Here is a 27571-nt window from a genome sequence, read left to right as displayed (position 1 = left end):
TCTGCCCTGTAACCTCTCTGCCCCTTGACTGTGACTAGAAGAAGCAGACGAGCCAGTCGAGAGGACACACTTTTTGTGCATGTCGTCCCTGAGCCACGGAACTAGCTGGCCGTCCCTAGCCCTTCTCCCAGGGAACTTGGAGTCTAGTGGGGAGACAGACGTTTGTCATCCATTTCTCACGCTTACAAGTCCTTCGATTCACCCAATATTTATGAGCACCTACTATGTGCCTGCTGTGGGGGAAGGACTGAGAGAGCCCCCGTCTCCCTTAAGATGGCCATTTTAATATAGGACAGCTAGAACGTAATACAGTCGTGGTGAGTTTCACAGTTACAAGGGACCAGACATTGCTCCAAGCACTTTAAATATATGAATTCATTTAATCCTCACAACCCTAAGGAGGTGGGTACTTCTATTATTCCCATTTTAATAATTGAGAAAACTGAGGCTCAGAGAGGTTAAGTAACCTGCCCAAAGTCACACAGCGAGTAAGTGGCAGAGTTTATGTCTAAACAGATCTCCTGTCTCTGGAGCCTCCCTACAGCCTCTCCCGGGATGGTCCATCATGCCCTCCCGAGCCAAGATGAGGACTCATCGGCTCCCTGGAACAATCCAGGCAGATGGCTGCAGCCCCCTGGGGCCCTCACAATTCCCTGGACCTTCTCTGTGTCACCGACCAGGGCTCGCCTCTTGCTCCAGAGTTGCAGGGACTCCAGCCTCCTGGCCCTGGCAGAGCAGGCCACAGGTGCATCATTAAACCTTGACAAGTGTTGGGTCAGTAGGATGCTTTATCCTCTCCACCACTGGGAGCTGGATTTAGTGGCTCCGGCAGAAGGTAAACTTCCCCTCCCTGGGACAGGCCCCTTAATTACAAGTGATATGTGGCTGTCGAAACTGCAGTGCCTCGGGCCGGTGATTTAAGGAGCAGGCAGGAGGCTGAGGTTACAGGTGTTAACAGAGCTGTATCAAGAGCTGGGAGAGCAGGGACCAGCGGTGGTGGGAGGCCACGAGCCGCCCCTGGAAGGATGCTGCTCGTACACACTCTCGGGGAGAGAGAAGTGATCCCACTGCCTCGTGTACAGAAAGGGAAACTGAGGCCAAGATTACACTGTAAGTTGGCTTGGCCGGGTACTCAGAAGCCCTTGCTCTGCTGCCAACCTGCCCTGGGCCCCTGGACTCAGTTTCCCCATCCACACATGAGGTGGTGGGATTATGTCACTCACGCCCTAGGAGCAATAAAAAGCTAGCGCTGATTGAGTGCCTACTGTGTGCCAGGCATTATGCCACGTTCTTCGTGAGCATTCTTTTGTTTCATTCTCACGACAGCTGCTGAGGTATTAATAGTGATTCTTGTTACTCCCATTTTACCGAACACGAAACCGAGGCTCAGAGAGTGGCTAGTGAGTGACCACATGGAGATTCCCAGCCCCTCCCTCCCAGGGCCTGACCACTCTGCTCTGGGGACAACAAGAGGGACACAGGGCTCAGTGTCTGCCCCCAAGGACCCATGAATGATGGGGGAGACGGAGAAGGGCACAGGTTTCCAGAATTCCAGCAGAGGGGAAATTGGGACAGTGGGGGAAGACTAGGGTATGAGCTGAGAGATGTGGGAGTTCCCAGGAGTGAGTCTGCCCCGGAGGGAGGCATACGGAGGGCTTCATGAGGGAGGGCTTCATGAGGGAGGCAGCGTAGAGCTGGGCCTGGCAGGCTGGGGAGGTAAGACAGGAGGCGCTGCAGGAAGAAGGAGCTCGGTAGGCAACGGTGCAGGGCAGGGAGCATGAGGAGCGGGGAGCACCCCTGCGTGGCCGGAACCAAGGCATGGGGGAGGGGCAGGAAGGGCTACGGCAATCATGACAGCAATAGCCACAAGAGGGTGACATTCATTCAGTGCTTGGCAGGTGCCAAGCGGGTCTAAGTACCGTACATGATGCCCACAAGAACCCTATTAAGTAGATATTAATCCTATGGTGATCCCATTTTACAGATGAGGCACAGTGAGGATGAGTGACTTGCTAAGTCACCCAGCTAGTAGTGGCAGAGCCAGGATACGAACGTGGGCAGCCCGTAAGGTCCCAGTGCTGTGCCCAGTCCCGAGGGAGCAGGGGGAGGTGAGGAAAGGGTCTCTGGGAAGGCTCTTCTCTCGCGCCAAGCTGGTGTGGGCCCTGCCTGCCCGCTGTCCTCTGGCAGAGAGGGAAAGGAGAGGCCAGTGCAGGGCCCTGAATCCAGTGATGCCATCCACCGGGCACGGGGAGCCTGTGCCCACAGATGGTCTAGGGGAAGCTCCCTGCTGCAGCCTGGGGACTGGGGAACAAAGAGGATGGTGGGGAGGGCGCTTCCTGGGAACAATAGTGCATTCGAGGTCGGAGACAAAATAGGCGGCCGAGGGCCCAGCACATGGGGCCACGGCAAGGCCAGGGGAGGAGCCACAGGAGCAGGGTCTGTGAGATCCCCTCCCCCCCAAATCGAGCCCCCGTGCCCTGGCCGGCAGTTCTGTGCCTTTAGGAATGAGACTTTGCTCTGCCTCACCCAGCTCTTTTTAAAGACACACCCCAGGAGATGTTCAATAAGGCAGGTGGAGTTAAGCGTTCATCGTGGAACCTGGGCGATGGGTATGTGAGTGTTCCTTGCACAATTATCTGAATATTTTGGTAGATGTGGAAGTTTTCCTAGTGCTGTGTCAAGGAGAAAAAATGCACCATTCCCCTCCCACAAGATGCCGTCCTCCACGGCTCCTCCCCACCCTCGGCTCCCCTGGACGTTGCTGCATGAGATGCAGCGGCAAGAATGATTTACTTGCTCTCTGACTCAGGAAATCAATCCCAAAATGCTGATAGGACAGGAAAGGCTGCGGCCGCAGCGTCCCCTGGGAAATCACCCCTGGAAGGAGGCTCTGGCCAGGGGTGGGGGTGCAGCGGGGGTCTGGGGCTCTGCGGGGAGGTTGGCCGGAGCGGCCCGTGCTGCGACGCAGGAGGCTGGGCTGGCCCAGGGGGCCGACCGAGTGGAAGCACGTGGCCTCCTTACCCCTGTCGAATGCTGGGGAATGAGTGGACCCTTGCACGTTGTCTGCCTGCACCCCTCACTGTTTAAATGAGGAAACTGAGGCCCAGGGCGGGGAAGCGACTGGCCAGGTCACATAGAAAGTCAGTGGCAAGGCCTGGACACAAACTTCAGCCCCTGTTCCCAGCGAATGCCCTTCCCCAGACACGGTAACAAACTAAAAAAGCGGTAACAACTAGAATGCACTGTGTGGTCACTACACACCCCAACCTGAGACAGGCACCGTCGTCATCCTCGTCCTATGCGTGGGGCCCCAGAAGCCCAGCAAGGACACACTGCCTCAAGGACACACCGCTTCTCAGCGGAAGGGCTGTGGCCTCGGAGCCGGGTTTCCCAGGCCCTGGGCCAGGAAGGACAGTTCTAAGCCCCAGAACGCCGAGGCCCAGCGCTGGGAGAGACACGGCTCTGCTGGAGGGACAGAGGTTTCCCACGCTCGGGGAAGATGGACAGGGCTCTGCCCACTGCCTGCCCCGGGGTCAGGGAAGGGCAATGCCCAGCTTGTGGGGAGCTGGGTGCCACTGCCACCACTCTGCTCTGAACATGCCTCCCCGAGCTTCCGTGGGCTTCCGGAGGCTTCCCTCATAAAACTACAAATATGGTACCTGGTGAAATTGCCCATGTGTGTAATACACACCTCTGGGATATATTGAAAACATCCCCCAAATTGGCCAGCCTGGCTGCTATTTAAAACGGATCCGTGTTACACCCCATAGATTTCATCTGTGCGGCTGTGGCACCTGTCGTGGGGCTCACACGTTCGCTCTATTGCCACATAAACTGCGGTGGCCTGGAAGAGCGGAGGCGGTCACACACAGAGGCCACCCACGTGCTGCGGGGCAGGCGGCCTCCAGCCAGCAAACCCCAGGGCAGGAAGGGTCCACGTGGCACTGCAGGCTTAGGAGGCCAATCGGAAAATCGGGAACGTTGACAAGCAGCCAATCCAGGCATGAGTAGAAAGAGGCACAGCTGTGGGGGCAGGGCTTTGGGGATGTGAGGCCCTTTGACCCAATCAGTGCAGAGAGCCAGGGAAGCTCCAGAGAGTTCTACGTATGCCCCTTCTGCTGAGGCCTGGGGTGGCCCCTTTTGAGGGTCTGCAATTCCCCTGAGCCTTTCCTTCCCTGTTAGGTACAAGCTTCACTACCGTTTACTGAGCACCTACTATGGACCAAGTTCACACAACAACACCATCAAGTGGTTCTTATCATCCCTAATTTAGAGATGAGCCAACTGAAGCTTACGTTGGCTCAGGCAGTGGTTCACACACGTGAACTTGCGTTAGAATCACCTAGAGGGCTTGTGAAAGCCCAGACTGCAGGACTCCACTCCGCCCCAGAGTCGGACAGGCCTGGAATGGGACTCAAGGATCTGCATTCCTGTTACTAATAAGCTCCCAGGTGACACTGATGCTGCTGGTCCAGGGAACACACTTTGAAAACCACCAGATTAAAGGGCCAGTGTAGAAAATAGCGCTAGGGTACAAACGCAGATCCAACACAAAACCTGCCGCCTGGCCTCCCGCTACCCCTGTAAGTGTGTGTAGGGTTTTCTTTCTCCATCAGCATTAACCTGAGCTGGATCCCGCTCCGCCCAGGCTCCCTGATTCGCTGCCTTGCAAGCTGCCCCCCCACCCCGGCACCCCCGTGCTCCCCCAGAGCATTCAGCCAGAGCCTCCAGTTGGGGTTGTTAATTTTATCTTCTTACCACTGCGAAAGCACAACAGCTGGCAGGGGAGGGGCGAGGCAGGTGAGCGGGAGCTTCCAGCCAGCTCCCTGCAGAGAGGGAGGCAGAGTGGGCTGATCACACTGCATGGCCCCTTCCCCAGCCGGCTCCACTCAGACAGGCCCCATCTCAGGGTGGGGAGGATCCAGCAATGACCCGGACCCCAGGGCCCCCAGCCCTCGCCATCACATCCACTCGGGGGCTCTCACAGTCACTTTCAGGTTTGGGGGGCGGTGGGCTCAGCTCAGCAGCTGCCACATAAAAGGGCCCGTCGCAGCCCATATAAGCACAGACGCTGCGTTTATCTCTCTTGTCACTGATGGCGGCTCCATTTGGGGGCTTTTTGTCGGGTTTTTTTTTTTCCCTCGGCTGCTGTTACTACTCAGCTCAATATTTAATTTTCCCATAAACCAAAGAGTTGTGCTTTTTAACCTCTCTCTTTTTCTTGCTGGGGACCCCTCCCGCTGGTGGGATCTGTCTTTTCAGGCCTCTGCTGGGAAGGGGTCTGGGTGGGGCTGGGGACTTCAGCTCTCCCGACTCGGGCAGGGATTGGAGGGCAGGACACCCCGATCATGCACTTGACAAATATTTATCGAGCCAATCCTTGCATGCCAGGCTCTTGGAATGTGACAACAGACAAGAGTTCCTGCCCCTGCTTGGGTTCTATTGTGGGGTGTCAGAGAAAAAAACAAGTATTTGAACCAATCTATGAGATCATATCCATAGAGAGGCACTGTATGAAGAAAATAAACAAAGTGCTGTGGCAGAACATAAAAGGGTAACCTGGCTTACACCGAGAGGTGGCCTTTGAGCTGAGATTTGAATGCTGAGCAGGACCCAGCCAGGCGGAAGCGGCAGCAGATGCAAAGGCCCTGGGGTTGGAAATAGCTGAGGGTGTTCATGCACCAAAAAAAAAAAATTTTTCAGCATGTTTGGAGTGTGGGGATGCAGGGGTAGGTAATGGTCAAGATAAGGCTGGAGATGGGAGCAGGGCCCACAGCACTGCAAGGTCGTGTGGGGTCTCTTCTGAAGGAAACCAACAGGAATTGACATTGAACTCCTACTGCGTGGCTGGCCTGCACTAGCTCTGAAAGCTCCAGGCCCCAAGGAGCACACAGTCTAGTGGGAACACGACGTGAACCTGGGACAGAATAACACACAGTGGTGAGTATGGGGAGCACAGCGTGCTCCAGGCACCCAGAGGCTAGGCTCTAACCCAATCTGGCAAAGCCCAGGAAGGCTGCCTGAAGGAGGTGACATCTGAAGCCAGCCCTAAAGGAGGAGGCAGAGTTAACCAGCAGAGGGTCCAGCATGTGCAGGGCACAGAGGAGGTGAGCAAGACGAGGAAGGAGCGTGGGCAGCTCGGCATTGCTGGGGCAGAGAAGGCTTCCTGGAGGAGGTGCTCTTTTAAGCGGCATCTTGAAAGAGCAGAGAGAGAGAGAGACGGGTGGATACGATGGGAAAGAAAAGGAGATGTGTTGGACCAAAAAAACAAAGAGGAAGAAAGAAAGGAAGAAATTAAAATAGGGACCATGGAGGGACATTTATATTCATGGACACTTTTATATTAAGAGGGTGGTTTTCCTCTTTTGTGAAATATGGTGTAATGACTAGGAGCTGATTGAAAAGGAAAGCAGTCAATAGAGCAGGCATGCTGAGAGGAAAGAATGGATTTTTTTGCAAATAATATAATTTCGAACTTGTCGTTTCCCCTCCCGCGCCCCTCCCCCAAACCTAATTGATTACCGCCCCATGACAAATGGCACTGGGAGCAGGAGTGCGCTCGGCACCTTCATAGAGTGGTACCCAAGAAACAGGAGAGATTATCCCTTCCTCCAGACAACGGCCACTCCTGGGAGGGGAAGGAATTCGCCTGTATACCCCTCTCAGCTAAGAGAGCGTTTGGGCAGATGGAGAGATAATACAAACACCCCCTTCCTGTGTGTTCAGCACTCTGCGGTCCTTATGCAGGTTTATGTCAGTTGTCCCCTTGCCTCTCTTCTCAAAAGGCCTGGAAGCTGGAAGGTTGGCAGGGGATGTCTTATTGAACTGATTTTGTAGATGGGAAGACTGATGCCCGGAGGGGTCGACTGATTTGCCCAAAGTTCCATGCGATGTTGGTAGCAGAGCCTGGGCTGGAACCTTGATCTGACTCGATTAGAGCCAATGGCGTGGGGGAAGCCGGGCATGCGTCTTGGCGGGGAGGGGAAGTTACCTCTAGTGCACCCAGTTAAACACAGGTATGGGACGGATTTCCCGACCAACAATTCTGGGGTTTGTCTCAGATCAAGTTTGTGTTCTCAAATTGCAAAAGCCACGAGATGATTCACAGAGCAAAGAAGAGGCACCGCATTATCTCCAAAGTGAGCTACGGTGACCGAAATAAAGTTCTGCTTTCGAGATAAAGACAGGCAATATTTCAGAGTTAATTTCATAAAGCCGATCGCCCAACCATTACCCCACTGTGTCGACATTAACTGTTGAGTCTAAAATAACTTCAGCTCCTGCCTCCCCAGGTGGCCATGGGACAGGAGTGGTAGGGGCTGGCTGTGACATGCAGCTGTGTCACACGGGAAGCCACTTTACCTTTTCTGACGCTAGACAAAATTAGCCATGGAAACTTCTAGCAGCAATTCTCTCCACTTAAGGCAAAGTCGAAAGCAAGCTGGAAAGTCCACTGGCTCGCGGGGGTCAGTGGACTCAGAGGAGTTTTATGGAATAATGTGGCTGGAAGTGGTTTGTAGATTCTGAAGCTCTGCCCGCGTCTAGGTTCTTACTATTACCATTACTATTTGTTCTTCCCCAAGCAAAACACACCTGCTTGGTGTCTCTTTGCCTCAAGGGTCATTTAAGATGAGCGGTGCTGAGGGGTGTGATGGGTGTATTTACTTCCCGGCACCCCCCGCCCCACCCACCGAGAGCACTGCACTGGCACAGCCATCTCTGAAGACACACTCTTGAAGGCCACAGGTACGGGGCACTAATGGTGGGAACATCGGATGCCATTGTCCAGTGGAGGTCGCAGAAGAGTGGGAAGGGGATTGACAAGCCAGGGGTCTCTGTGGGTTCTTTGCTGTTATAGGTCACTAGGATCTCCTCCGAATGCAGCTGAACACAGGCAGGTGGCCTCCCCTTATGCTGCTTGTTCTGGAACCTGACTCTGTACTCGGGATTGTTCTCGTCCGGGAAGTCACATGCACTTTATGTCTGTGTTTGCAGCTGGTCTTCTGCCTTTGGCTGGACTCTGTTCCTAGGGCGTGAGATCTATCCTAGGTACAGGGTGCGTGAAAGGCTGCTTGTTTTTGACCTTGGTCAGAGACTATAATGGGGACAGGCTGGAGACAGAAATGAGGATGGAATTGGCCATGGGGATAGAGATGGGTGGAGAGAAGTATGGGGAAGGGAACGGAAGTGGTATAGGAATAGAGGTGGGATAGAGACGGGAGTGGGGATGGGGGTGGGGATGGGGATGAAGATGAAGATGAAGATGAGAATGGGGATGAGGATGGGGATGGAGATGGAGGTGGGGATGAGGATGGGGATGGGGATGAAGATGAGAATGGGGATGAGGATGGGGATGGAGATGGGGATGGGGATGGGGATGGGGATGAAGATGAAGATGAGAATGAGGATGAGGATGGGGATGGAGATGGGGATGAAGATGAAGATGAAGATGAGAATGGGGATGAGGATGGGGATGGAGATGGGGGTGGGGATGAGGATGGGGATGGGGATGAAGATGAGAATGGGGATGAGGATGGGGATGGAGATGGGGATGGGGATGGGGATGGGGATGAAGATGAAGATGAGAATGAGGATGAGGATGGGGATGGAGATGGGGATGAAGATGAAGATGAAGATGAGAATGGGGATGAGGATGGGGATGGAGATGGGGGTGGGGATGAGGATGGGGATGGGGATGAAGATGAGAATGGGGATGAGGATGGGGATGGAGATGGGGATGAAGATGAAGATGAAGATGAGAATGGGGATGAGGATGGGGATGGAGATGGGGGTGGGGATGAGGATGGGGATGGGGATGAAGATGAGAATGGGGATGAGGATGAGAATGGGGATGAGGATGGGGATGGGGATGAAGATGAAGATGAGAATGAGGATGAGGATGGGGATGGAGATGGGGGTGGGGATGAGGATGGGGATGGGGATGGGGATGAGGATGAAGATGAAGATGAGAATGGGGATGAGGATGGGGATGGAGATGGGGATGAAGATGAAGATGAAGATGAGAATGGGGATGAGGATGGGGATGGAGATGGGGGTGGGGATGAGGATGGGGATGGGGATGAAGATGAGAATGGGGATGAGGATGAGAATGGGGATGAGGATGGGGATGGGGATGAAGATGAAGATGAGAATGAGGATGAGGATGGGGATGGAGATGGGGGTGGGGATGAGGATGGGGATGGGGATGAAGATGAGAATGGGGATGAGGATGAGAATGGGGATGAGGATGGGGATGGGGATGAAGATGAAGATGAGAATGAGGATGAGGATGGGGATGGAGATGGGGGTGGGGATGAGGATGGGGATGGGGATGGGGATGAAGATGAAGATGAAGATGAGAATGGGGATGAGGATGCGGATGAGGATGGGGATGGGGATGAGGATGGGGGTGGGGATGAGGATGGGGATGGGGTGGGGAAGGGAATGGGGACAGAGATGGAGAGGAGGATGGCAGTGGTGATGGGGTGGAAGGTGGGGTAGGGTGGGGGTGCAGAGGGAGGTGGGGAGAGGGATGTGGCAGGGGAAGACTTAGGGGGAAGGAAGGCTGTAGACTATGAGCCTAAGAAGCTTCCCTGGCAGTGTGGAAAGGAGTGTTGTACTTAGTCGAGGGAAGGGAAAGAGAAGGGCAAGAGGAAGAAAACAACTGTGGTACGTGGGGTGAAGCAGCCATACGCAGCCAGGGACTCCCAGGTGTAGACAGCTGCCTGGCTGTCTGCATCAGAGCCCTCCCCCAGGAGACAGGAGGCGAGATGCAGAGTGACACATTGCTGGGACACAGTGACTGGGGAATATGTTGATGGGGGAGTGTGGGAAGCCTGGGCTGTCCGTGCTGTTATCAGCAGCGCCGCTGTGTCATCGTCCGTCCAACTGAAATCTGTTATTGTCTTATGAGCTTGATTAACTGTACATATTGCTAACACCTGCTCAGAAATATAACGAGGGATGGGAACACAGCTCCCGATCAGGCTCTGCGTGGGTGGTGTGCGTGCCTCGGGTGCAGATCTCCAGAATGGGGGGGGATGTGTGCATGTGTTTTGGGTGGGGAGCACCCTGCTGGGCAAGGAACCCTGGGCAGGATTTGGAAGGTTGGGCACCAGTCTAGGCTCTGCCTCTGACGTATGGCATGATCATAGGCAAATCCGTGCCTCTCTGTGACCGCAGTTTGCTTACCTGTAAAATGGAAAATCTAGGCCAGAGCTGTCCAATAGAAATCTAATGTAAGCCACATATGTAATTGTAAGTTTCCTAATCACGACATTCAGGAAGAAAGGTGACCTTAATTTTAATGATGTATTTATTAAACCCAATATACCTAAAATATTATCATGTCAATATGTAATCAATATAAAAATATTAATGGCATCTCTTACATTCTTTTATAATAATTAGGTCTTCGAAATTTGGTGTGCATTTTGCACTTACAGTGCATGTGAACCTAACAAGCCACGTTTTAAGCGTTCACTAGCTGCATGGGGTGAGTGGCTACTGTATAGGACAGTGCAAGGTTAGGGCATTTTCTGGGCTCCTCACTAAACTGGGATTGCCCCAAAGGTGAAAACTATGTCTATTCTCCCAGTCCTTAGCAAGGAGACTCAAATAAAGAGTGTTAGTAAATCACACTGCTAAGAAGTATAGTGATATGTATTGGAGCACTTTCAAAACACCTTGCAGGCGCTACCATACTGAATTCTCACAAGTACCTTATCATTCCATTTTGCAGATAAGGAAACTGAGGCTTAGAGAGGTTAAGTAACCAGCCAAGATCACACAACCAGTTAGTGGTACAGCTGGTATTTGAACCCTGGGCAGTCTTATCTAGAGCCCACATTCATAACCATTGTCCTATCCTCCCTCCCTGATCAGTGGTGATACAAGTTATAGTAATTCAAATTGCCAACCTGCTATGCAGCACCTTGTGAGTGAGCATCACCACAATTACTCATCAAAACAATCCTCTAAGGAAGGTTCTAGGACTCTGATCAGTTTGCTCAATGAAGGTAAGAAGGAAGGAAGGAGTGATTTTAAAGGTGCCGCCTACCTAGTTCTGAGCCTCTAGGATTCTCGGAGGGTGTCCGTGTACCTGCACACCGGCCGGCACAGGCCACGACAGAGTTTTATGCTAAGCTCCACCTGGCGTGGTCACTGCTCTTTGGGGCGACATACAGCCACCCACAGGATGGGTTCCCGATGGAACTGGATGAGAGGCATCCATGGAAGTCAGGAGGTGCCAGGTGAGTGAGTGTTCCCAGTGGCTAAAATACGTACTTAGGTCTAAAGACACGAAGGCTGGGGTGGGACAGCCTCACGTTGGGGTCTGGGCTCCGGAGCCAGACTGCCTCCATCCGCACCCTGGCTCCACCTGATACCAGCTGCGTACACCTGGGCACGCTGCTTCACCTCTTGAGTTTCTCCGTCTGTAAAATGGGAGTAAATAAACCCCCCTCCTAGACTGCGGGTGAAGATTAAAAGAATTAACACTCGTTACAAGCTCAGAACAGCTCCTGATCCATAGCGTTAGCCGCCGCGGGTTCTTGTGTGGGATCCAGGTTTTCAACCGAGTTCTGGAAAAGTTAGATTGCAGAATCTGCAACTTCTAGGTAATCGAAGTGTTCTCGTGCATTTTTCCCTTCTCGGAATTCTTACCCTACTTGCCATCTGTTTTGTGCCATCTTACGCTTAATTACAATTCTCCATCTATTGTTCTCCCATTGTTTTCTGTTTGTTCTGCTCCTCTTGCCAACAGCATGTGGCGGCTGCCTGAATGAATGAATGACTCATACCTGGCTTCATTTCCCTCCGCCTTAAAATAGAGTTGCCGTGTGTCTGTCGCCCCCAGCTGACTGTGAGCTTCCCAGCGCTTTATCTGTTTCATTGCGGGCACCTACAGTTGGCACCTGGCGCTGAGCCCGGCACCTAGTAGGTGTCGGGAAATGTTTGTCGAATCTAATTAAACTTAACTGGAGTGAAAACCTCCTGCAGGAAGGAAAAGGCCCACACCTCTTTGTTTTCTCTGCTTCCTGCCCGGCACGTGACCCGAGGCCAGGTCAGCCAGAACTGACACAGCCTTTTGCAAGCGAGGTTCTGAGATCCTGGCTCCAACCTGCTGCCTGTGAGGAGGTTGGGGAAATAATAGCAGAGATCGTAATAACAGTGCGTTCCTGCCGTATGCTAAGCCCTTCCACATCCATCAGCTGGTCTCATCCTGCAAATGCATCTGCCAAGTGTTATTCCCATCTAACAAGTTGGAGAACTGAGGCTCACGGTTTTGGTGACTTGCCCAAGGACGTGGACCCAGCTGGGATTTGTACCCAAGTGTGTTTGTGGCCCATCGCGTGGCCTTTCCAACACCCCACGGTGCCTGAGAGCACCGGTGTTGGCAAACCAGAAGAGAGGCGAGCGGGTGGGAGGGACGGCCAACCCGAATAGGCCAACTTCGGGAAAGAAAGGGAGGGGGGGACTTCTGGCTCCAAATAGCTCCCCCAGTCGGCTACGTCTTGCTCTCAACCACCCCCACCAGAGTCTAAGCTACCATCTTCTCTCGTCTAAATTCACACTGTGTTTTCGGTCTCTTCCAAATGCAAGTTGGATCATTGTCCCTGCTCTTGCTTAAAACCTTCCATGGCTCCCCATTGCTCTCAGGATAAAGAAGAAAAACTCATACCCCATGGCGTGGTTGTAAACCAGTTCTCTGGGCGCTGGGGCAGAGGAAGGGGGGAAAAAGCCCCGATTTATAGCAGTTGCTGATTTTCATGGTGTAAATATACCTACTGTGACCTGTTTCAAGTTAGCAACAGTTTAACAGCTGGTTCACAAAATTCCTGCAAATGTCACAGTCTGCTCCACCAGTTGGAACCGGCTCCAGCATACCACTGGGAGTCATAACTCCCTGTCGACATGCCACATGCTTTGTGCCCTGCCCATCTGCCTAGCCCCACTGGGCACCACACTCTCCCTGGCCTGCCCCCAACCTGGCCAGCCTGCCACCTGACCTTTGCATGTGCTGTTCCTTCCACCTGCCATGTAAACGCCGCCTACTGTTGCTCCCTGAGATCACACCCAAGTGTGACTTCTTCAGCAATGTCTTCCCGAAACTCCCAGGCTGGGACAGGGTCCCCTGGCACACTGACACCTCCTGATATCTGATGCACTTGACACTGATTCCTGTGTGCCTTCCCCACTGGGCTCTAAGCCCCAGGGCAGGGCCCTTGTCTGTATTCCCAGCAAGGGTCATCGTCCTCACTGTAGCCGATGACAATGGCACCCCCTGGAGTTGTGCAACACTTTCCCTTTCCCACCCCCAGCACTTAGAATGGGACCTGGCCCATCTTAGGTAATCAGCAAGTGAACTCTTCCTGAATCTTCCAGTTAAGGCTTTGTCTTCCTGTGCTTCCCTTTGGGGCAGCTCCTCCCACCTCCATCGAAGTGGTGGCCGCTGACACGCCAGCCCCCTTCAGCCGCTACCAAGCCCAGAACTTCACGCTGGTCTGCATCGTGTCCGGAGGGAAGCCAGCGCCTATGGTGAGTATGCCTGGAGCACCCAGCCCCTCCCCATCTGCTGGACCCCTCTGCTTGATGGCTTTTCCAGCTGCAGGTGTCACCACTGTGCCCAGAGAGGGCGTGCTCTACCGATGTTGACTCTGACCCCATCTGCGCTGGTCGGGCGTGCTCTACCGATGTTGACTCTGACCCCATCTGCGCTGGTCTGACCCGTCCGCCCATCTGACCCGTCCAGGCATCCGTGCACCCCTCTTACTCCCAGGGTCCCCATGCTGAGAACCCCAACTTCTCCTGGGCATGGAATCCTAGAACTTCACAGCAGGGGTGGCCTTCTGGGAGCCCAGCGTCCAGCACATCCTACCCCAGTAAGTGAGCAGGAGGGAGGCCAATGCGAGGGGCCCAGAGAAGGGACAGGACGTGTCCAGAGTCACCACGGCATTCCTCACAGAGCTGGGCTCCAGTCCTTGTCCGCAGGCTCCCGGTTCACTGCTCTTCCCAGGACCCCACGTGGTTCGCAGGAAGCCCACCAGAAAGAAAGAGAGAAAGGAAGGGAAGGAAAGAGGAAAGGAGGGAAGAGGGAGGGAATTCTTTGTTTGGCTCACTGCTTATGAGACCCAGCCTGAGTGTCTGGAGAGGTGGCTTCCGGTCCTGGCCCGGCCACACCCACTGAGTGACGGAGCAGGCCGGCCCCTCCCCCACCTCTGCTTCTCAGTTTCTGTAACGGGGCTGGGGACGTTGGACCACATTTCAAAGTGAAGGGAGGCCCAGGCACCCTCGCTGGTACCTGAAGCACCTCTGTGGAACTTTTGGGGTTCCATGGAACCCATGCTGGGAACCTGTGGGCTGCATACTCCTGAGGACCCTTTGGTTTGGGTATGTTGTAATAGTTTGGGTTTGGCCCTGTGAATTCCATACATTACTAGGATTTAGCAAGGGGGTCGAGCTAGAGTGTTGGGTTTCAGGGTCATGGTTCAAGATGGGAGGCAAAGGGTCCCCCCATTCCAGACCTGACAGTCTCACAGGCCTGGGTCAGCGGGGTGACCTCGGGAAAATAGGCCAGTCCTGCCTCAGGACCTAGGGCCAGAGAGACCAGCTGCCCAGGACAGGGCAGTACATGGGCACGCAGGGCTCAGGACAGGGCAGCAGACAACAAGGCACAGGTGGGCAGTGGACAGGTGCACAGAGGCAAGTCATTGTCCCTAGGAAACAGATGAAGAAAAGTCACTTCAAAGCCACCAATTATGGCCAGGTGAGGTGGCTCACGCCTGTAATCCTAGCACTCTGGGAGGCTGAGGTGGGAGGATCGCTTGAGCTCAGGAGTTCGAGACCAGCCTGAGCAAGAGCAAGACCCTATCTCTACAAAAAATAGAAAAATTAGCCAGGCGTGGTGGCGTGCACCTGTAGTTCCAGCTACTCGGGAGGCTGAGGCAGGAGGATCACTTGAGCCCAGGAGTTTGAGGTTGCTGTGAGCTAGGCTGACGCCACGGCACTCCACTCAGGACAACAGAGTGAGACTCTGTCTCAAAAAAGGAAGGAAGGAAGGAAGGAAGGAAGGAAGGAAGGAAGGAAGGAAGGAAGGAAGGAAGGAAGGAAGGAAGGAAGGAAGGAGAGAGAGAGAAAGAAAGAAAGAAAAGAAAGAAAGAAAGCGAGCCACCAATTATTGAAAACAGGACATGGCCTCAAATTTTCCCCTTTAGAGCCCAAAAAGAGGTCCAGTCTCCCTAAAATTGGGGAAGCTGGTCTTCCCCCCGCCCCCAAAGAAAAACTCCTTTCCTGGAAGTCACCCAGAAAGGCTCTCACAGCCGTGGGGTGCGGGGAGCTCCCGCCATCCTGCTTGCCTGTGCTGCCATTTAAGACACGTCAATAAAATATTTAGAGACATATATATATTCATGTGTGTGCGAAAAAGATCCTCATCTCCCCAAATCCCAGACATCTTATGTTTGCCCGAGACGTCAGAACTTTAAAGAAATTCTTTGATATAAATTACAAATCTGCTTTTAAAGCGCTTTTCAAAAAAGAAAAAAGAAAAGAGAGGATAGAAAAACCCAAAGCAGGCTATTAAGAGCATAAGAGATCCTGCGTCGGCGTTATAAACCGGCAGCGTCTCTGCGGCCCACGTTTCACTCCCTGTCCTCCCCCACCTCCCTGCCTTTCCCCGCAGCCTCTCCTCCCTGCACCTCCTCCTGCCCCAACCCCTGCATCCCAGAGAGCTGCTTCCTGCTCTTCCCTCCTGTCTCCTATCGATTTATTTATCTGATGTATTAAAAAATGCACCCAATCCCCCACAGGCCTCTGGGCACATGTACCAAAATAAAAAGACAGCAAATTAAATTAAATGGCGCCTCTCAAAACTTGAATTCCCCATTAGTGGGGAAAGCAAGGAGATGTTTGCTTTTGCCTCCTCCCGGCACCTAGCTTCCTCCCACACGCACATCTGTTTTTGCTTTCCGTCTCTAAAACACGTACGTGCACGCACCTGCACACACACACGCGCACACACACACACACACACACGCACACACGCACGCACACACACACACAGACCCTTTCTTCCTTCGTCCTCTTCTGACATCTCCTCTCGGCTCCAGTGCCCATCCACTTCTCTCACATCCACGTGCCCCCCCCCAAGTGGGCATGGACCACCCATAGGTGATGCCACTGTGGCACAGCCGAAGGCCCCTGTTCCCCACGTTGTTTCATTTAAGCATCCAGCAGCCCCATGAAGCAGGTGTTCTTTTTCCCCTGTACAAGGGAGGAAACAGAGGCTCAAAAAGTCTCACCAGTTGGTAAATGATGGGGGTTGGGCTCAGCCTCTGCCACCAGGGACTGCGTGTGTCCCCACTGTACCACGATGGCTCATAGTTCTTGGAGTTGCTGGAGGGACGGGAATGGGGTGGGGAGGTCCACCTAGAAGACTGCTAGAAAGAGAAGGCTCTAGAAGAACTGGTGTCGTGTGGCCAGTTCGTCAGAGAGCCCATTGGCAGGTCAAGGTCATTTACACAAAATCTTTTCCCACACCCTCCTTGCAATTTCAGGTTTATTTCAAACGAGATGGGGAACCCATCGATGCAGTGCCCCTATCAGAGCCGCCGGCTGCGAGCTCTGGCCCCCTCCAGGACAGCAGGCCCTTCCGCAGCCTCCTGCACCGTGACCTGGACGACACCAAGATGCAGAAGTCACTATCCCTCCTGAACGGCGAAAACCGGGGCGGACGACCCTACACGGAGCGCCCCGCCCGCAGCCTGACCCCAGATCCCAGCATCCTCCTCCAGCCAACCACGGAGAACATCCCGGAGACGGTCGTGAGCCACGAGTTCCCCCGCTGGGTCCACAGCGCTGAGCCCATCTACTTCCTGCGCCACAGCCGCACCCCGGGCAGCGACGGCACCGTGGAGGTGCGCGCCCTGCTCACCTGGACCCTCAACCCGCAGATCGACAACGAGGCACTCTTCAGCTGCGAGGTCAAGCACCCAGCGCTGTCGATGCCCATGCAGGCAGAGGTCACGCTGGGTAAGGCGTAGTGGGGGCCCTTCTGCAGGGCCCCTGCGGACCTGGACACGGGGGGGGTCTTGGAATAGGGGCCCTGGGCTGCTGGCAGGTGGGGAGATGGGGAGGAGATGGAGCAAACTGGAGGTAGAGTCAGCGCAGAGGGTGGACTGGGGCTCTTCAGGAAGTTTGCTGAGTCGGACTGGAGGATATGGGAGGTTCCTGAAGGTCCGGGCAGTTGCTGGGTAGGGTCAGGAACACAGGAGGTCAGGAGAGTTTGCATAGTTGGGACAAAAAAATACGGAAAGTCAGAGAAATTTGCTGGATCAATGTTAAAAACAGAGGAGGTTTCCTAGGCTGCAAATGGAGCCAGGAAGTCAGAGGGAGGTTTTCTGGGCACATGAAGACACAAGAGTCAGGTTTAAGGGAGGGTTGTTGAGTCGAGCCAGGAGCATAGAAGGTCAGAGTGAGGACCAGGCAGGCCAAGGGGGTTTTCTGAGTCAGTGTCAGGAACACAAGAGGTCAGGAGAGATTTGTTGGGTCAAGGAGAGGAATGTGGAAGGTCATAGCAAGGTCAGGGAAGGTTTTCTAAATCACAGTTGGGAGTATGGGAGGTGACAAGGAAGTGTTCAGGATGGAATATGAGACCAGAAGTTCAGGGGATAGTTGCTAGGTAAGGGTTATGAACCTGGGAGGCTGTAGGCCTGCTGGCCCAGGGTCAGGAATACCGAAGGTTATAGGAAGCTCTGCCAGTTGGGGTCAGGAACACATAAGACGTGGGAGGATGCCACTCTGGCCTACACAATTTTTTTTTTTTTTTTTTTGAGACAGAGTGCAGTGGCATCATCATAGCTAAAACTCCTGGGCTCAAGCGATCCTCCTGCCTCAGCCACCCAAGTAGCTGGGACTATAGGCACTGCCAACACACCCAGCTAATTTTTCTATTTTTTGTGGGGATGGAGTCTCACTCTTGCTCAGGCTGGTCTTGAACTCCTAAGCCCAAGTCATCCTCCCTCTTTGCCCCCCCAGAGTGCTGGGATTACAGGCATGAGCCACCGCGCCCAGCCTACACTTTTAAGTACAATGAAAACCCTGTCATTGTGGATAGGTGAGAGGTGGGCAAATGGGTCTGATTTGCTTCCTCTGCCCACAGCACCCCAGCTCAGGACACCCCAAAGCAGTTCCCTAAGAACTAACTCCCTCCCCCACATCCTTCTCCTAGATGACTCAGGGCAGGAGGGAGTGATGTGGCATCTTCTCTATGGGAACTGTATGAGACTCATGGAGCCGGATGTTTGTATCACTGTGTGGCGAGGCTGGTGGTGGACACAATGACCTGCCCTGGTCCTTTCTGCCCATGTCCCTTTGCACCTTGATCTGCAGCCCCCAGAAGCTCTTCTCTGAGCCTGAGCTGCCTGGGCTTGTCCCCCGAGACTCCTATGGATGGCTGCAAGGGGCCCATGTCAGGGTTCCAGAGGACTTCTCTGTTTTAGCTGGACCACCAGGAAACCCAACACCTCCTCAATGCCAAAAGCAAGGAGAAGGATTTCATATATATATAGTACCTACTATGTGCCAGGAACATTTTCAAGGATCATCTCATTCAATCCTCACAAGTTTACCATGTCGTCCCATTTTACAGAGGAGCAAAACTGAGGCTGAAGTTGGTGGAGTCCCTTGCCCTGAGTCACTAACATGTATGTAGCAGAGCTGGGATTTCAAGCCAGGTCTCTTGGTGCCTGCTCCACTCCTTACACTGCCAACCACTGAACTCCCCAGCCCCAGGACCCAGACAAATGTATTTGGGAGACAAATAGATTGATAGGGATGACCTCAGGGCACAGACTCCTATCATCCGACCAGGACTTTGAAGATCAGGCCAGTGAGGGTCAGGGCATGTCTTCCTGCAAGGAGCCTTTGCTCCTGCTGTTCCCTTGCAGGGATGCCCTTCCCAGCTCAAATGCCAACCCCTCCAGGAAGCCTTCTCTGACTCTTCCCAGATCCTTCCAGCTGAATGTGCCTCTTCTGAATTCCTGTCTTGCTGGGTTTGCACCTTTCTTGTGATCTGGACACAGACGCCTGGTCGTCCTAGAATCCATCTCAGCAGATGGCAGCTACATTCTTCCCATTGATTAGACCAGAAACATCGGAGCCCCCCACTTTTCCCATTCTTTTCTCATATTCCACACCCAGACCATCCTCCAGTCCTGCAACTCAGCCTCAGAGCACATCCCAAACCTGCCATTTGTCATGGGTTCTACTCTGGCCACCTAATCCAAGTTCCATCGATGCATGCCTGGATTATTAGAGCAGCCTCCAAACTGGTCCTTCTACTTCCACTTTTGCCCTGTTCTATTTTCCACCCTGATTGATCTACTTAAAATATAAATCAGATCATGACACTCATACACTCCCACCCAAAACCTCCCCATGGTAGACAAATAGATTGATAGAACAAACTAGAGTCCAGAAATAGACCACATACAGTCAATTGATTTTTGACAAAGACCTCAAGGCTGTTCAACGAGGAGAGAGAAGTCTTCTTAACAAATGGCCCTGAAACCGCTGAATACGCGTAAGGAAAAATTGAACCTGGACCCCTACCTCGCACACACACAAAAATTAATTTGAAATGCATCACAGAATTAAATGTAAAAGCCAGCATTGTGAAGCTTCTAGAACAAAACATAGAAAAATATGTTTGTGACCTTGGGGTAGCAAGGATTTCTTAAAGCAGTCACAAAAAACACTAAATGAAAAATTGAAAATTGGTAAATTGGATTTAATTAAAATTCAAATCTGCTTTTAAGAAGACTTCTTTAAGAAAAATGAAAGGCAAGCTATACAAAGAGAAAAAGTACTCTGAATATGCTTATCTGACAAAATGTTTGTACCCAGAATATAAAAAGAGCTACTACAAATCAGTAATATAAGACAATCTAATTTTGCCAGGTGTGCCTGTAGTACCAGCTACTCAGGAGGCTGAGGCAGTAGGATTGCTTGAGCCCAGGAGTTGGAGGCTGCAGTGAGCTCTGATCGTGCCATTGTACCCCAGCCTGGGCGACAGACCAAGACATTGTCTCTTAAAAAAAAAACAAAACCCCAATTTTCTAAAAAAGAAGACATACAAATGGCCAATAAACATACAAAAAGGTGTACAGCATTGTTAGTCAACAGAGAAACAAAGATTAAAACCTCGATGCGATACCATTTCACAACCATTAGACTGGCTAAGATTTTAAAAACTGACAATACCAAATGTTGACAAGGATGTAGAATAATCAGAATCCTCATGCATTGCTGAGGTACTACTATAAAATGGCACTACTACTTTGGAAAACTGAGAGTTTCTTACAAAGATAAAAATACTCCTACTCTATGACCCAACAATTCCACTCCTAAGTATTTACCCAAAAGAAATGAAAACATTTGTCCACAAAGACTTGGCCATGAATGTTCACATCAGCTTTATTCATGATAACAATAACCAAAAAAAAAAAAAAAAAAAAAACCCTGTAAATATCCAAATGTCCATAATTAGAAAAATGGACAAATTTGTGGTATATTCATATAATGAACTTGTGTTCCATGCATCAACACGGATGGAGTTTAAGAACATTATGCTGACAGCGAAGAGTACTGACTGCGCAAGTGCACTTCTATGAAATTCTAGAACAAGAAAAAGAATCTCTGTTGATCAAAATCAGAACAGTGTTTACTTATGGAGAGTGGAAATTGCCTGGGGGGAGGCGTAAGGGACCCCTCCGGAGTGCTGGGAATGTTCCGCAGTTTGATAGGGATGGTGTACACAGGCATTCACATTTATTAAAATTTGTCAAATCGTGCACTTGAGAACAGTGCATTTTGCTGTAGGTAAATTTTATCACAACTTTAAAATATATGAAGAACAAATTTTAAAAAAAAACCTGAGTTCGTCACCTCTAAAACCAAATCCCAGTGCCTTACTTGGCTTCCAAGATGTTTATCTTCTAAAACTCTTCCCGCTGCTCGGTCTGCTTCGACCTCAGGGTCCTCCTCACTCTTCCCTAAAGACACGGAGCTGGGGCCCATCTCTGTGACTTTGAACTGGCCTTCCCTTCCGCCTAGAGCAATCTTTCCCGAATACTCTGAATTCTTCCTTCATTCAGGCCTCTGCTCAAAGCTACTCAGAGGGTCCTTCCCTGAACACTCTTATCTAAACCAACCTCTTCCTCTGGCCCCTTCAATCCCTTCTCTTGCTCTGTTTCCTTGCATAGCACTTGTCTCCACCGGCAAGTATATTCTATATTTCCTCACTTTCTGGGACCCCCCACAAGAATTTAAGCTGCACGTGGGCAGGGTCTTCATCTGCCTTGTTCATGTGGTGCAGGGCTCAGGGCAATCCCTCACATATCATTTGCTTAATAATTAATTAATCAATACTTTTCTGGGAGGTTGTGAAGGGCAAGTGAGGCAGTGTGTGCAGTGCATACAAAGCGCTTAGCACAGTGACACAGTAAGTATTTGGGAAATATAAGCTACTGTTGTTATCCCCAACATTGCCCCACCTAGTGACCCACACATTAGGTATACGATCAAGAATTAGGTGGACAGAGCAGATGAATGGATGGGTGAGTGAGTAGGTTGGTAGGTTTATGGGTAGGTGTGTGTATGAATGTTTGGATGGATGGATGGATGTTTGGATGGATGGATGGATGGATGGATGTTTGGATGGATGGATGGATGGATGGATGGATGGATGGATGGATGTTTGGGTGCATGGATGAATGGGTAGGTGGGGCAGTGGTTGTCTTAGTGAACACTAGATCCTGGGGAAAACCTCAAGGAGCTTTTCCTTGAGATTCCCAGTGATATCCGTACATCAGGATGCTCCGGGGAAATGAGGAGGGTGGTGTATACAAGGAGGATCGTTGCACTCTCAGAGCAGGTGGGCATCACTGTGCATGTCACCTTACGGTCTCATCACTCCACCCTACTGTGATCTTCAGAGCACCTCCTCAAGCAGGAAGTCGCCTACCCTCCCCATTTACAGGTGAAAAATTGAGACCCAACAAGTTGAGTTGACTCGTCTGAGTCCTGCAACCAGAGAGGAGAGGGCGGGGCCTCAGTCCTGGATCTCTGGAGTCCTGCTCTGTCTAGGTGCCCAGGGATGGAGAGGACTGAGAGCCCAGAGGCTGAGGACATTCCTTTGGGGTACTCCCAGTGCTGTGTTCTGGGGGCAGGAAGGGGGGGCCTGGCTTTGACTGTCAGGAGCTGCTCCTGGGGGCGGTGGGCGTGGGAGGCCCACAGCAGCTGGCTTGGCTTCCGGAAGCAGCACCTCGATGCAGCAGTGAGAGGACCGTCAGCAGCTTGTCTGTCAGCAGCTGCCAGGAGAGAGCTCAGGGAAGTGAGGGAAGAGCAGAGCCCTCTGCTGCCCACCCTCTGTGCCCCTCGGGGTCTGCTTCGTGCAGTCATGGGCTACCCAGATGGGAGACGGCACCCAGTTCTGCCTCTCCCCGGCCCCGGGCTCCAAGCCTCCCTCTGACGCCTACCTGCCATCAAGTCTGGCTTCTGCCACCTCCTTGCAGTGTGACCTTGGACAGGCCATTGCCCTCCTGGAGGAGGGCCTACAAAATGGGTTTCACGGTAACCTGCCTCAGTGTGGCTGTCCTAAAACAGAGCCTAGTGCGTGTTCGGCACGTGATAAATGTCGGTTCCCTCTCCCCTCCCGGCCAGTGGGCCCCGGCCTGAAGGAGTTAGGAGGGGCCTTTAGAAAGCAGGGCAGGGGGATGGGACCTGGAGGGGAAGGGTGTCCACCCTGGCCTCGCGGGTCCCGCCGCCTCCTGGACGGAGTGCCCTTTGGCGCCCTCTGCTGGTCAAGTTCCTTGACCACGCTAAGCCTTCAATTCCTTATGGGGACATCTCAAAAGGCGGGCCCATGACATGAGATCACGCATAAGGTGCTCAATATAGGGGCTCACCCTTAGGAGGTGGCCGACATGTGTCAGCCAGCACAGCCACCCTCTCCTGATGCTCCTAACAGCCCAGCGTGGTGGGCAGGCAGGGGTATTATAACCGTTCCCAATGTGCACTAGGGCAGGCTCCGGGGAGCGGTCATCCAAGGGCCGGCAGAAGAGCCTGGAACTCCGCCCTCGGTCTCCCAGGCCAGGGCTCCTTCCACGCAGCTGGCAGATGCAGCAGCAGTGGCCACCCTCGCCTTCCCCGCCTTTCTGTCCCCTCCACGCACACCCGGCTCTTCTCAGGGACACTTCGCTCCACCCATGTGGCATTTCAGATGTCCCGCTCATGGTTTAATTAATAGTCCTTTGGTCTCATTCTCAGAGAATGATATTGGCAGGGCCTGGGAGACCACCCACATGTGCTGGCTGCTCTGATTTCCGCTCTGAGAGCTCTGAGTGGGAAGGAGAGCCTCGGAGACCAGGCAAGGGCAGGTGGGGGCGACCCCAGGGCGGCCCCAGGGCCCAGGGACAAAGCCTTTCCCCTCAGCCACCCCTGGGAGGGGTTTACAGAGAGCAGCACAGCATGGCCCTCCAGACAACACCCTCACACCTTCCTCCAGCCCTGGAGGCTCTGCGGGACCTTCCCAGCCCCATTCCCTCCCTGGCCTGCCTCCGTGCCATGCCCTGGCTGTTCCCTCTGCCTGGAATATTCCTCATGGCTTCATGTCGCAGCTTAAATGTCACCTCCTTTCTGATAACTACATCTCAGGACGTCACCCGCTAACTCTCTACCCCCTCCTCTTGGTCTGATTCTCCTCGTGGAGCACTGTCCCTCCCTGGTTGAATTTCGTGTATGTGTTTCTTCGCTTATTGACTCTCTCCTCTGCTGAAGTGTGAGCTCCATGGCGGCAGGCACTTGGCCTTTCTCACCAGTGTCCCCAGCTCTGCTCCAAAGCCTGATGCACGGCTGAGTGAGTGAATGAATGAATGAATGAATGGGTGAACAGATGAATTTACCCAGAGACAAGAGCCCTGGGTGGAGAGTCAGGAAGTGGGAAACTGGCTCTGTGGGCAGCCTTGGATACACCTCTTCACTGTCCATGGGGCTGTTTCCCAACTGGGCAAAAGGGGACAGACCCAGTGATCCCCAGCAGATGCCCCACCCCAGATAGTCCCAGGCTTTGGTCACAGGATAGCAGTGCCCTTGGCACCTTGTCTCCCAAGCTCAGAGACATAAAGGGGCTTGGACGAGAAGTGGATAAGGTCGTGAGTAACAGAGGCAGGGAGGAAAAAGTTTGGGCCCCTGGAAGGAGACGTCTCCCCACACGGTGTCCATGCCCCACCCAGAGATCCCAGAAAAGCCCCTTGGAAAGATTCACCTGGGAGAAAGAGCACTGCTTCAGGAGTCAGGAGACCGGAATTGTTATCTTTGCTCTCCTTGGGGGTGACCATTGTCAAGCCACTCTGTGACTCTCTGGGCGTCGGTTAACTCAGCTGGACAACGTGGATGCTGAGGGCAGAAGCCTGCGTCCCGAGGGTGTGGTCAGGTGGAGTGCGGGATGCCTGGAGTCTGGCTGCTGGGACAGGCTGCTCCCCACGCCAGGGAGTGGTCTCTCGGGCAGCACCTCCTCTGGGTCAGTTCCCCTCCCTGACCCCACCGTCCACTGGGCTCCTCTGGTCTTGTCACTTGTCACACCTGGCTTGTACCTGCCTGTTGCTTGTCTTTCTCCCCTATGTATGTGTGACCCCACAAGGACAAAGGTTGTGTCCTGTGCACTGTGGAATCCCCAGGTCCCAGGCAAGGTCTGACTCACTGTAGGGGCTCGGAGAATCTGAATGAATGCAGGCAGGCATGAATGAATGAATAAGCATACTCAGAACTCCTAACACAGAAGCAGCAATCCCAAGGGTGCTGATTGCTAGCCTGGAATTTTCTCTTCCATGTCCCCTGCCCCCACCCCGCCATGCTAGCAGCTCCCCCCACCTACCCACATGCCTCTCTAACCTGGCCTTCCTCTCCCTACAGTGGCCCCTAAAGGACCCAAAATCATGATGACGCCCAGCAGAGCCCGGGTAGGGGACACAGTGAGGATTCTGGTCCATGGATTTCAGGTCAGCCTCTCTCTGAGCATCCGGGATGGTGGTGGGAGGGGGTAGGGGCACCCACCAGGGGCCGGTTCACTGACTGCCTTCTCCAGCACCCTTCCCTTGATCGCCGGCCACAGCCAGGGGGCCTCAGTCTCCCGATCTGTACAATGGCAGAATTGAATGGCAAAGAGGTGCATGCATGTGTTCACTCCCCCAGCCTGAACTTGGAGCACACACAGCTCATCAGTCTTGACATTCTCCCCAGCCCTGGGCTCCTTCTGCTCCCGGGGTTCCAGGCAGCCACTCCCTGCCCATCAGATGAGGATGCCTGGCCAGCCCTGCCCAGGCATGTCTCTGACCCCTGCCTGCTCCAGCAGAATGGTTCCTCTGGTGACCCACTCTCCCTGACTCTGGCCAACAGAACGAGGTCTTTCCGGAGCCCATGTTCACATGGACGCGGGTTGGGAGCCGCCTCCTGGACGGCAGCACCGAGTTCGACGGGAAGGAGCTGGTGCTGGAGCGGGTTCCGGCTGAGCTCAACGGCTCCATGTACCGCTGCACAGCCCAGAACCCGCTGGGCTCCACCGACACGCACACCCGGCTCATCGTGTTCGGTACGGTGCGCTCAGTAGGGGACGGGGAGAACGACCCCGGGACGAGCCCTGGCTGGGAGCTGTCCCCAGGAGCGGGGAGCAGCAAGGGCCCAAGTCCCCTAACTTTGCCCTGAGAGGGTGCCCCACAGGGAGGCAGGGTAGCTCAGCAGTTAAAACTCCATAGCTTTGGATTCACAGAGACTCTGGGTTCAAGTCCCAGGTCTGCCACTTAGCTGCTGGATAACCTTGGGCCAACTGCTCAACCTCTCTCAGTTTCTCTATCTGCAGAATGGGGCTGACACCACCCAGCCCCCAGAGAGTGTGGCTGCACGGAGACCGTGCACGAGAATCGCATAGCGGGTGCTGGGTGAGCAGGTTGCTCCTTTACTGGGCTCTGAATGCCATCCACTCTCGGCTTCCCTCTGTGTCTTTCCAACAGAAAACCCAAATATTCCAAGAGGAACGGAGGAATTCCATGGTAAGTCTCTACCCTCACGGCCTCTGGCTTAAACGTGAGTGATTTTCAAGGTTCCAGGAAGCTCTGGTCCCCCAAACCGCCCACTTGCATACCTGTGCCCCTCGCCCACACCTCAGGCAGACCTGTGCCCTCTAGTAAGGCAGAGTTGGGGTCAAGGGTGGTCAGAGGTGGGCACTGAGACAGGACAGGGGGACTCAGCATGCTCGAGCGGCTGGCTGGGGTTTCAGGGCCCCCTCCCACCACCCACGACATCTCCCTCTTAGCTCAGAGCTCAGCAGCCCCACCCCCGGGAGAGTGCGTCCAGCGCTGACCATGGGGCTGTGCTCTGGGGCCCTGGACCTCTCCATAGGACAGTTGGGAGCACAGACAGATGCCTCGTCTGGGGCCCTTTATATTGCCCTCCCCAGATGCCCCCACCCGTTGCCCCAAGGTGAACACCACCAATGGACCCAGACACTGCTCCCTGGCCTGCCACCCCCGTTTCCGACCCACACTGAGCCAGTGTCACGGTTCACCACCGAGGCTCCCACTCCTGGTCCCCACCGGACAATCCTGATGGCCACCAGCAAGCCTGACCTCAGCCCAGCAGGCATGGGCGGGGCGGGGGCTGGGGACAGTTAGGCCAGCTGGGGGGGCTGGGCCGTGAACCCAGTGCATCCTGATGGCGAAGTCCAGGGTCTTTGCGGGGGACCGTGACGCTCTGCCATTCCTGAGCCGGGTGGATGCGCGGGCTCTGACCCTCCCCTGCCGCCCGGCACAGGTTCCGCGTCCGGCCCTGCTGGCGCCCGGCTCACCTTGGTGCTCGCCCTGACAGTGGTCCTGGAGCTGACGTGAAGGCGCGCCCGCCCCGCCACTCCATCGGCACTGACATCTCCGCCATTGGTTTTCATTTCTTTTCTAAACTATTTCCAGTCTTGTTCTTAGTATCTTTCTGTCTGTGTCTTGGCTTCTTCAGTCGGTTTAATTAAAACAAACAGAACGATTTTCCCCACCTCGCGTTGTGGCTGTGTGTTCTTTATTTGTTCGGTGGCAGCCACTGGGCACCTCCTGGCATCCAGTACGGGGACAGGTGCCGAGGGGGTGACAAAGGAAGGCATGCTCTCCGGGGTGAAGGGTGGGTGCGTGGCTCATTATCTCACTCAGATCCTAACAGCCAGGTGTGGGAAGTGGCCAGAGACTCTCGGGAAACCCAAGATTTCTCAGGGCTGAGTGTAATTGTCAGCTGTTGCCACGATAGTGCTGCATAACAGACCAACCCCAATCTCACAGTGTGCCACGACAAGCGCTTCCAAGTGTGTTCACGTTCAGGTTGAAGCGGCTCACCCGATCTCATCTGGGCTCAGCTGGGCGGCTCTGCCTCAGGCTGGACTCCAGGCTGTGGCTTGGGCTCAGGTCTCCATCGTGGGTTTGTTTGTTTCCTGGGTGTTTGTTCTGGGGCCCAGACTGGAGGGGAAGTGGCTGCCTGA

General features: G+C 53.7%; 1 protein-coding gene across 1 annotated transcript in view; it reads left to right on the top strand.

Annotated features, from left to right (window-relative positions):
- The window catches only part of IGSF21 (immunoglobin superfamily member 21), a 235409-nt gene extending 208313 nt beyond the window's left edge, over nt 1–27096 (top strand). Inside the window, exons 5-10 of the mRNA XM_045546479.1 lie at nt 13424–13539; nt 16557–17031; nt 24973–25058; nt 25456–25648; nt 26067–26105; nt 26866–27096. Of these exons, the coding sequence (XP_045402435.1) occupies nt 13424–13539; nt 16557–17031; nt 24973–25058; nt 25456–25648; nt 26067–26105; nt 26866–26939 (983 nt within the window). The 3' untranslated portion in view covers nt 26940–27096. The remainder of the gene's footprint in view (nt 1–13423; nt 13540–16556; nt 17032–24972; nt 25059–25455; nt 25649–26066; nt 26106–26865) is intronic.
- The last annotated feature ends 475 nt before the right edge of the window (nt 27097–27571 follow it).

The sequence above is a fragment of the Lemur catta genome, chromosome 3, assembly GCF_020740605.2.
Source record: "Lemur catta isolate mLemCat1 chromosome 3, mLemCat1.pri, whole genome shotgun sequence".
Lineage (NCBI taxonomy): Eukaryota > Metazoa > Chordata > Mammalia > Primates > Lemuridae > Lemur > Lemur catta.
This window is presented reverse-complemented; position numbering and strand designations above follow the sequence as displayed.